Here is a 10,293-nt window from a genome sequence, read left to right on the forward strand (position 1 = left end):
GTCGGAATCCCAGTTAACAAGGATATGGGTACCAGTGGCCTTGCTGTGAGTGGCTACTGTACTATCCTTCCATTTACACCGTATACTCAGCCGCGTGCTCTAATGAAAGGACAGTGAAGGTGGACGATGGGGAAGGGAGGGAGCACAGTACCCTCTGGGAGAGCAGGAGGGTGGTCAACTGGAGGAAGGAATGCACTGCAGACCTTGTCCTTTGCATTTACCCTCCCCACCCAGCCAAGCAGATCACCATCCCTGCTTCCTGATGGAGAAGTCCACCTCTTCCTAGGGTTCACTGCTTAGAGAGGGCTGGTGACCCTTAATCAAAGGGAGCTACTGTGACCTTGTTAGTGAGGAGTTTAAACTATTTGCTCTGGGTACAGGGAAAGCACAAAGTGCTCTCAGATCAGTCTTGGAGTCTACTATTGTCTCTGCCAAGGAAGGGTGTATGCTTGGTAACTGTGTTCTTTCTCTGGGCCTCAGCTTTTACATCTATAGGGAAAGCACTCCAGATCCTAATGTTCCATGACGCTTACAGTGCAGAGCTGCAGGCCCCACTATCACTGAAGAAAGGTCTTTCTGTGTTCTGGACTGGCCTGCCCTTGGTACTAAAAACAGAATTCTTTAAGATGCAAAAGTGAAGGCAGCAGCTGCTCTTGGAAAGCAGAAATCCAGTGTGTGTCTCACTGTCTTCCAAGAGTAACACAGTGACAGCCGAGCAAAAATGGTCTTTCCCTGCAATATTTATTAAGGAATTTACACATACACAGGAGAAAGGCAACCAGGCGCTGTGGTTCCCACACATGAGATCTTTGAAGCAAAGTTTTCTTGTTTGAATTTTCAAGTGGGGTGAACAATGGCTGAGAGAGAAAGCTGTCCAGGCTCTCTGCCTCTTACACCTGGAAAAGGTGGGCAAACAGCACTCAGACACGAGGGCACAGAGAGACTGGCAGATGGGAGAGGGAAAAGAGAAGGGACTACTGATGAGATGGCATGTTTTAAACTGTAAGATAACCTGGCAACAGTTTTAGGCTGTTGATAAATTAACTCCTCTCTGTTGTAAACCTACAACTATAAAAAACAAAAATACACCCAGAGCAGATGGGGAGGCGGCAGGTGGGATCCACACATCCACACGCATACAAGCAGTGCACACGTTGAGCTCCGAATTTCCTTGTAGGGGTTGGTCTTCTAGTCACAGGCCAGATCCGGCTCAAGGTAGATAGAAGGTGCGCAAGGGGTATGTTTGTGTGGGGGACCTTCATGGAGTCTTTGGTGCTAATGAAGGCTGACTGAAGCAGCAAGTCTTGAAGCCCCAGATCCTGAAAGCACTCAGAGTGAAGTGGAATAATATTTTTGCTCATCTTCATAGGAAGGGCTTGCCTCACTCTAGGGCCAGGGCCAAACTGACCCAAGGATTATCTGATTGCAGAACTTCTTTCATTCCCAAAAAGCTGGGAACTTGATGGCTCGCTCCCTCTTCAAGCAAAACTCTCAGCACTTAGAAACAGCTTATAGCCAATACTTTCTACTTTCCCCTCTGCCAAGCACTCGTCCTTTATAGACCTTTCTGTGGGTCTGCGAGGAGGCTCAGCCTCAAGGGAGGCACTGATCAGTGTATGCATTCCCCTGCAGCTCATGTGCCCTCTTCTGCCAATAGTTTCTAAGGTGCTGGTGCTGGGAGAGGGCGGGGGTGGGGGGTTGGGGGGAGGAAATCTGGATAGTTAGGGACATGACCAACATAAAGCAACAGAGAGGCCCATGAATCTGGGAAGGGACTGGGTTAGGCAGAATGCCAAACGACATGTGATCAGTTTCTACACCAGACAGAGAGAGGTAGGAAAAAGGAAGGGGAGGGCAGGGGGAAGAAGAAGAGGGAGGAAAGCAAGGGTCAAAAAGAGTGGCAGCCATACAGGTGCTTTGCTTTTATTTCCACATCTGAGGACTGAGAGTCTGATTGGCTGCCTGGCCATTTCCACCGCCCATTGACTGTCCATAGTTCATCATGCCGTTGGCTCCGTAGAAGTTCATCCCAGCCATTTGCTGGGTCATCTGAAAAGGACAGAGATTTTTCAGATCAGGCCATGGGCACTGCACAGAGCAGGGGAAGAGTCCTTCTGTTGTGGGAGGTAAGAAGGACTCCTGAGTCTGGTCAGCAGAAACGCCTCCAGTGAACGTCTCTTCTTTTCCAGGACTCTCCTCATATCCTCACTGAAGGGACTATTGTCAGCTGGCCACAGCCTGCCCTGAAGAGTCCAGAGACAGACTCCTGCTAGTGCTCCACCTCATCACCAGCAGAGGGCATCACTGCCAGTGTCAGTGCTTAAGCATGCTTGCCTGGGAATGTGGGGTGATGGGGCCTCCTACTGAATAAACAAAGGAAGAATGGGAAACAACCTGCAAGTCTTCCGTCTCCAACCAGGAGAGTGCAGATGGGTGGGACAGAGTCTCCTTTTTGCTGTTTGGTTAAGACAGGGTCTCACTGTGTATCGCTGACTAGCCTGGAACTCACCTTGTAGATCAGGCTGGGCTCAGACTTGCAGTGATTATCTAGCCTCTGCCACATAAGTGGCACTAGGAGTGGCACATGAGTCCACTAGGATTAGGGACTTGTGCTACTATGCTGGCCAGTAGGGACTTCCTTGTAATTAGATTGAAACACAGACTGACAATCTGTTAGATAAATAATCCTAAGTCCCCTGAGCCCAGTTTGCTGTAGAAATAAACTCTTCTTCTTCCATGAACTTTTCAAAAAAAATTTCAGTTTTCCTTAAAATTGAAAATTAGGTAAAAACTGGAAAAATAATATAACAAAAATCCATGTTCCATCTTTAAATTTACTAGCTGTTAAAAATTTTCCCTGTGTGTGTGTGTGTGTGTGAATCATCCATACATATATATGTATACAAAACCTTTAAAATAATTTTGAGGGAAACCACAAGCTGCAGGCATCATACCATTCACCTCTTGGAGGTCAGGAGGTACCTCATGGGGATGAACACGCTCCCAGAATCACACTGTAGCACACCCAAGGAATGTCACGGTGCCACAACAGTCCACACGTCACTGTTTCAGCCCTTTCCTCTGATCTAAAGCCTATCGTCAGCCTGGGTGTTGACTCCTTGTTTAATGTAAGGCTGATAGACTTGTGTAGAGAAACATGTACAGAGGTGGCCTCAGTCCATGGAATTTTCTTGTTCTTTAAGTCATAAAAGCTTCCTGATATTTGAAAGTTGACTGCTGGGCTGGAGAGATGGCTCAACGGTTAAGAGCCCTGACTCCTCTTCCAGAGATCCTGAGTTCAAATCCCTGTAATCACATGGTGGCTCACAACCACCTGTAATGGGATCCAATGCCCTCTTCTGGTGTGTATGAAGACAGCTACAGTGTACTCATATACATAAAATAAGTAAAATCTTAGAAAGAAAGAAGGAAAGAGAGAGAGAGAGAAAGAGAAAGGAAGGAAGGAAGGAAGGAAGGAAGGAAGGAAGGAAGGAAGGAAGGAAGGAAGGAAGTTAGTTGACTGCTGTGCATAAGTTTCTCCAAATATAATAAGATGGATCTTCCTGTTGGGCGGGGATAGAGCATGTCTTGAATCCCACCACTGGGGAGGCAGAGGCAGACAGATCTCTGTGACTTTGAGGCCAGCCTGGACAGCTAGGGCTACACAGAGAAACCCTGTTTTGAAAAAAAAAAAAGAAAGAAAGAAAGAAAGAAAAGAGAGCAGTAAGACTTTCCTCCTCCTACCTCCTGCTGGCCTCCCGTTACACAATGCCTTCCCAAGTAACCAACCTAGACACCTGTGTGTCTCTTGTTAACTGCAAAGCCCCAGTTAATGAGAGGTTTACTCTCCATGCCTTCAGTCTGCCCCAGGTAGGCCTACACCAGGATGGGACTTTCTCTTCCTGGCCCAGTCACCTCTAGGCCTTTACCCCCTCTCTTCTTTTTGCACAGTTTCCTCTGTGGTGCTGGCTCAGTGAGATAGGATGCTCTTGTGCCAAGTATCATGTCACTGAAGTCCGCAACAGTGGTTTTATTTGTACTCCTTGCTTGTCTGTAGAGGTTTGATTTCGTTTTGGAGAAGTTGTGGAGAGACTCAGACTTAGTTCCTATAGAAACTCAGGAATCTCTAACTTCTGCCAGGCCTTCCAGGGAAATAAAAACAAGGTATATCTTTGGCATTAGCTTGTCTATATAAAGAAGATTTGGGGGATACAGAAATGGCACCAGGTCAGACACTGAGGAAGGCTCTGAAGTCTCATCCCAGGCACAGTGAGGCTGCTTACCTGAGTAAGGTTCCATTGCAGTTGCTGAGCTGGCTGAACTCCATACACAGTCTGGGGCATAGCTGCCATGCTTGCCATGTAGCCGGCCTGCTGAGTGGTCATCATCCCATTCGGCACACCCATCATGGACGCCTGCATGCCCCCCATATAGCCTGCAGGCATGGCCATAGGGGTCAGCATTCCAGAGGCTCCCGGTTGAGCTACCATGCCTACTGGTGGGGGCACCATGCCCCCCATGATGTTGTTAGGTGGTGTAACCCCAGGGAAACTGGGGTAAGCTGTGGGGTATGCCATCTGAGCAGGAGCCATGAACATTGCTGCCAAGAAAACACACATATGGGTCTGTCAGAGGAGAAGACACAGTTGGCCCACATACTCACCGGCCGTTCCTTTCCAGGAAGAAGGTCTCCACAGAAAGCAGCAGGATGAATCCTGTACAAGTCTTTCTATGGTTCTCATCCGGCCACGCTCTGATCTAGTCATTCCCTTTCGGAGGCAGACCCTGACCTTGAGTCAGACTGCACAGAAGAGTGACACTAGACCCTATAGAAGTATAGCTCTGGTGACATTATATCTATCTGCAGATACTCACTCTGAAGCCTCCTCTGCAATGCCACATTCAAGTTTGTTTTATATGTAATGTCACTGGCCTCAGAGTTAACTAGTCCTCGTCATAACAAAACAATTCCTTTTATAAATTACTATACAATGGAACATGTTTCTTTATGGCAATTTTTTATACACACTTACTTTTGGATGATTTCCCCCAACCCATACACTCCTATCCCCAGACCCCTGGATCTCCCTGGACCCCTGGATTCCTGCTTTACTCTGTGCCTCCATTACTCCTCCTTCCATATTACACGTGCTAACAGCCTTCCCATCTTTTTCTCTTAAAGCCTCTTTCCCTCTCTCCTGGGCCCCTTTCTATTTTACTGGGCTCTAGCCACGAGTACTCTTATATGTGGATTCTAACACATAATTTTTTGTACAAGTTTACTTATGTGAGAGTAAAATTATATATGTGGTATGTATATTTCTTAGCCTGGGTTATCTCACTCAACATAATATTTTCCACTTCTATCCATTGTTTTCAAATTTCATTTTTCTGTATGGCTGAGTAAAATTCTAACACAATAAATAATTCTTGCACGTTTGTTCTCAGTCTTTCCCCAGAGCACATCTGAGACCTTATAGACTCTACCTTGGGCAGGCATTTGAGGTGTCTGGGATCCATACAGTGATAGGATGGAGTCCTTGGAGAGCTGTTTCTTGCCTGTTTCTTCTGACTTGCTCCCTGGCTCTGGAAATAGGTTCAGGTTTTCAGGGACAGAACCAGCACTCCCTGCAGCTGGCATGGAACCTACAGCCTAGTGCAGAGGACAGTGAGAAAGTCAGTCAGCATGGAACCCACAGCCTACTGCACAGAGGGCAACGGGAGAACCAGTCAGCACAGAACCCACAGCCTAGCTCACAAAGGGCAGCAGGACAACCAGACTGGTCCTCTGTGGAGGAACCCTTACACGTTCTGCTGCGTTTAACACTTCTGATAAGAATTCACGGCTCACAAGCCAGGTGTGGTAGCTCAGAACCTAGGAGGCTGAGGCAAGAGGCCAGCTGAGAGGCTGAGCTATCTGGGCTATACAAGTGAGTTCTAGGTCAGCCTGGACAACACTGGTAAAGTGTGAAACACTGATGGATAGGGGAGTAGAGAAAGAAAGAAAAGAATTTAAGGCTTATGTTAAGTCATCATCTTCTGAAAAATAGCTGATAAGCCTTGAGAATTAAGCTCTGGTACAAGCCTTTGTTCTTTAACAAAACAATGAAACAATGTGACTTAATAAGAAAAAAATAAAAATAACCCCAAAATGATGCAACACAGAAAACTGAGTTTAGTCAGTGTACAGACTGGAGATAGCTCACCGGCAAAGTATTTGCCTAAGATAAATATGGTCCCGGTTATATAATTCCCAGTCTGTCTGTCTGTCTGTCTCTCTCTCTCTCATACATACAAAGATCTCAGAGTAGCTATTTATCATAGTACAACCAGAAACAACTTCCATAGCTAAGTGTTCCTCATTTGCAAAATATCCATTTGGGAGAATTCTTATGGAAATATGAAAGTATGAACAAAATATACAAAATGACACAGACACTATTTCTGGGACATTCCACAAATAAAAGCAAGTGATATTCAAGTCTTCCATACCCACAACAATTTGGTAGGGGTTCAGACCAAGCAATTCACCTCAAGTGTCAGCCTTTATAATATGACACCCCTGTGACACAGGCCCATTCAAATAGTCACTCTTTGAGGGCAAAAGACAAAATGGTATGAAGCAGTAATCTTGGGCTAGAAGAAGATAACACAATGCCAAAGAGAAAATCAAGAGAAATGAGAGTTCAGCCCTACCAAGGAAGCATGACCTGGTTCCATGATTGAGCTATCAATTTTTCTGGAATGCTCTTTCATCCTGAGACACGCAGAAGACTCACCTTTCTGGAAACTGAAGAAGGGGATGGAACAGAGGCCAAAAGATCTAGATCCTTTTCTAGGGCATTGCTGGTCTTACTGTTTGCAATTGAGCAGGCCACAGGAGCATCTAGGAAGAAAAACAGAATTACAGACAGCACAGACCTGTCCTCTATGTGAGAGAAGAAGACCACAGGCTCTATCTGCTAAAGACCCAGGGAGCCTGGGCAGGGTGTTTCAAAAGAAGCCTCACTCACATTCCCACTAGAGCTTTGGCGTAGGTTACAGATTGCTGTCAAGGGCAGCAGAAACTCAGGCTTGAGGGTCACATCAGTGCCTCAGCTGAGTGGCTGTTTCATCCCGGCTACTGGAAGGGCAAGGTGTGCAGGACTCATTTGCAGAGAGAAATGGTGTGGAAACTGGAGCCGTGGGAGTCAACAACCTGAATCAGCAGCAGAGACCAGATGGTACAACCTCACCGGTGCTGTGAGACAGAACGGCTTTCTCTTTAAAAGAGGCAAAATCAGAACTGCCAAAATGGAACTGCATAGTAACAGGCCACCTCAGAAAATGGCTACACAGGAGCCTCGGCTGGCAGCTGAGCAGAGGAAAGCGGCAAAAGACTCAGAGGTGTTGTTTCATGAAATTGCCAACTTCTACTGAGGGTTTGGTGTGAAACAAGGCCAGAAACGGCAGAGGTGACCTTTCCAGCAGTACCTCCAGCAGACACTGACTAAGCACAGCACGTGGTTAGGCACAGAACATTCAAAGGTTAAGTAGACTGTATGGGACCCCTGACTGTAAACGGCACTGCGGGGACTCTGCTCTCTCAGCCAACACACTGAGCTGTTGCTGTGAAAAAGGCCCAGCAAACACTTTGAATAACTCTCCAGAAGTAAACAGGAAGAACAAGAGAAAGCACCTTTCGTAAAGGAAACACAAACACGAGCCTGACTCCTAGTCTCCCTAGAGAGGCTGAGAAGTCACTGAATCTGCAAGAATATAACAGCTGGAAAGCCCAGTTCTTACCAAGGCCCAACAAGTCCATGACAGGGGCTGCGGATTTCGGGGAGCTTTTCCGAGGTAGCTGTGAGTCTTCTTTTTTCTGTGGCTAAGATGAAAATAATGTTATAAAAAAGAGCAAGCAGTTGTTTTTGACACACACGTACCCCCATCACTGTGAAGCCACAGGTATTCTTGTGGTATGGGTGTTTGTCAAAGACAGTTACCAAAGAAAGAAGGCTCAGGAAGTGCCAGGAAGCATGAGTGCATGAACGGAACTCGAAGTGAGAGACAGAGCCCTGGTAAACAGTGCCCTGATTGGCCTGTTAGAGAGGCTTAACCTCAGTATGTGGGAACACAAAACCTTTTAGTTTATTCTAAAGATCACTTTAAAGAGTTCAGATCTACTCTGCCATAATCAAAATAGACTGATTCCACAGATGAGATCCATAGTGATAGTAAAGGATTTTTCCTTAAGCAATAATATAAAACTCTTGAGGATGAACAGATGGTGGATCTCAATGTTTAAACACAGGCTGATCTTGAAGAGGACCCACGTTTACTTTCCAACACCCACATGTTGACTCTAGACTAGACTCTAGTGTCTAGGGGGACACAATACCTTCTTCTGGCCTCTGCAGGCACTAGGCACACATGTGGTGCACATATATACACACACAGGTAAACATTCACATACATCAGACAAAGATAAACAAGCCTTTAGAAAAAAATTGAAAATCTTTTCTCTTATGATTATAAGCCCCTAGAGAATCTACTACACAGCCATAGTGTGTGCCAGGGAAAGACGGGAGCATGACCTGACTTCTGCACTACTCCAAGGGGCAACAGGGAGATGAGGTAAGAAGTCTGACAAGGACTAACACAGAGGGAATGAACATCTGCTTCGAAGGTATCACATTAACCCTGCACACTGGCAGGGAGCAGGCATCATGCTCAGAAGGGAAAGAGAGTCCCTAAGCGTCCATCTGGCTTCCTGTCATAGAGAAGAGCTATAAGCTAGGTGTAGTGTGGCACCTTATTAACCTCAGTACGTGGGAAGGTCTCTGCGAGCTCAAGGCTAGCATGACCTATAGAATGAGTTCCAGGGCTACATAGTGAAATCTTCTCTCATTATAAAAAAAGAGAAAGAAAGAAAGAAATAATTTTAAAAAAGGATAGAAGGAGAGGAGAGATGGGGTAGGGAGGGAAAGAGAAGGGAGCAGGGAGTGCTAGAGAATAAGAGAGCAAGAAAAGCTATAGAGCACATTAGACAGCAACTGGCATTGGGCAAGGAGCAGGTGCTCTCTATGGGCCTTTAGTCCCAGTGCAACAGTGCAGTATGGTTTCAAACCCACTCACCACCGAGCCTCCCACCACTCTCCTCCTCCAGGTACGTGTGTGGACATGGGACCACCCACACGGTGAGAAGCTCCCCACTTACCATTTTTACTTTCTCAAAAACAACAGGTTCCATCTTTTTCTCTGGAGCGGGTTCATTCCCTCGTTTCCACTTATCATCCTTCTCTTTCTAAAGTGATGTAACAGGACAATGATAGCTTAGCATTAACACAATTAGTGTTTCAGAGCTACAATCCAAATGCAGGCAGGGCATCAAAGTTCACTAAAGATTCTGATGCAGAAATGTAACCAATTTGGTGTGGGGTGTGAGTACTGATCTTCCTCATTAGCCTCCTTACTGAATGAGGCACACCCCACATTTTAAGGACTCAACCCTTTTTGAAATCTGTAATACAGACAGACAATCTATGGAAGTTTAAAAGTTGCCACACATTTGTGCCCTTTATCTCCTATGTGTTATACATAACTATAAACAGCCAAAAAGATCTCAAGAAATAAATACTAAAGGCAGGCAAGGTGGTGAATGCTTGTAATCTCATCATTTGGAAGACTGAGGCAGGAGAATTTTGAGTTTGAGACCAGTTTAGGATATACAACAAAGACACTCAAAACAACATTCCCCATACAAGAAAATCTCTCTCAGTTTTTGTTGCTCTTTTGAACTCTGGTCCTCTGTAAAAGCATCAAGTGCTCTTAACCACTGGGCCACGTCTCCAGCCTTTTCTTAACCGCTGGGCCACGTCTCCAGCCTTTCCTTAACTGCTGGGCCACGTCTCCAGCCTTTTCACCTCTATTTTTAAAATTAGGAAACAAAGCTAGAGGCTGGGCATAGTGACACAAACTTGCCTGCACTTAAAAAGTTCACAGGCAGGCTGGAGAGATGGCTCAGAGGTTAAGAACACTGGCTGCTCTTCCCGAGGGCCTGAGTTCAATTTCCAGCAACCACATGGTGGCTCACAACCATCTGTAATTGGGTCTATAATACCTCTCCTGGTATATGTGAAGACAGATCACTCATATACATAAAAATAAGAAAATATATATTTAAAAAAGAAAGAAACAAAGAAAGAAAAAGGAAGGAAGGAAGGAAGGAAGGAAGAAAGAAAAAGAAAGAAAGAAAGAGAAAGAAAGAAAGAAAGAGAGAAAGAGAGAAAGAAAGGGAGAAAGAAAGAAAGA

The 10,293-nt window shown here is 45.7% G+C and overlaps 1 protein-coding gene across 1 annotated transcript in view; it reads right to left on the minus strand.

Annotated features, from left to right (window-relative positions):
* Positions 1 to 720: 720 nt before the first annotated feature.
* Positions 721 to 10,293, minus strand: part of Smap2 (small ArfGAP2) — a 48,184-nt gene continuing 38,611 nt past the window's right edge. Inside the window, exons 5-10 of the mRNA XM_021160272.2 lie at positions 9,200 to 9,286; positions 7,786 to 7,867; positions 6,780 to 6,886; positions 5,488 to 5,653; positions 4,284 to 4,600; positions 721 to 2,049 (exon numbers count right to left, since the gene is read on the minus strand). Of these exons, the coding sequence (XP_021015931.1) occupies positions 1,924 to 2,049; positions 4,284 to 4,600; positions 5,488 to 5,653; positions 6,780 to 6,886; positions 7,786 to 7,867; positions 9,200 to 9,286 (885 nt within the window). The 3' untranslated portion in view covers positions 721 to 1,923. The remainder of the gene's footprint in view (positions 2,050 to 4,283; positions 4,601 to 5,487; positions 5,654 to 6,779; positions 6,887 to 7,785; positions 7,868 to 9,199; positions 9,287 to 10,293) is intronic.

This window comes from Mus caroli, chromosome 4 (genome assembly GCF_900094665.2).
Source record: "Mus caroli chromosome 4, CAROLI_EIJ_v1.1, whole genome shotgun sequence".
In the NCBI taxonomy this organism is placed as follows: Eukaryota; Metazoa; Chordata; class Mammalia; order Rodentia; family Muridae; genus Mus; species Mus caroli.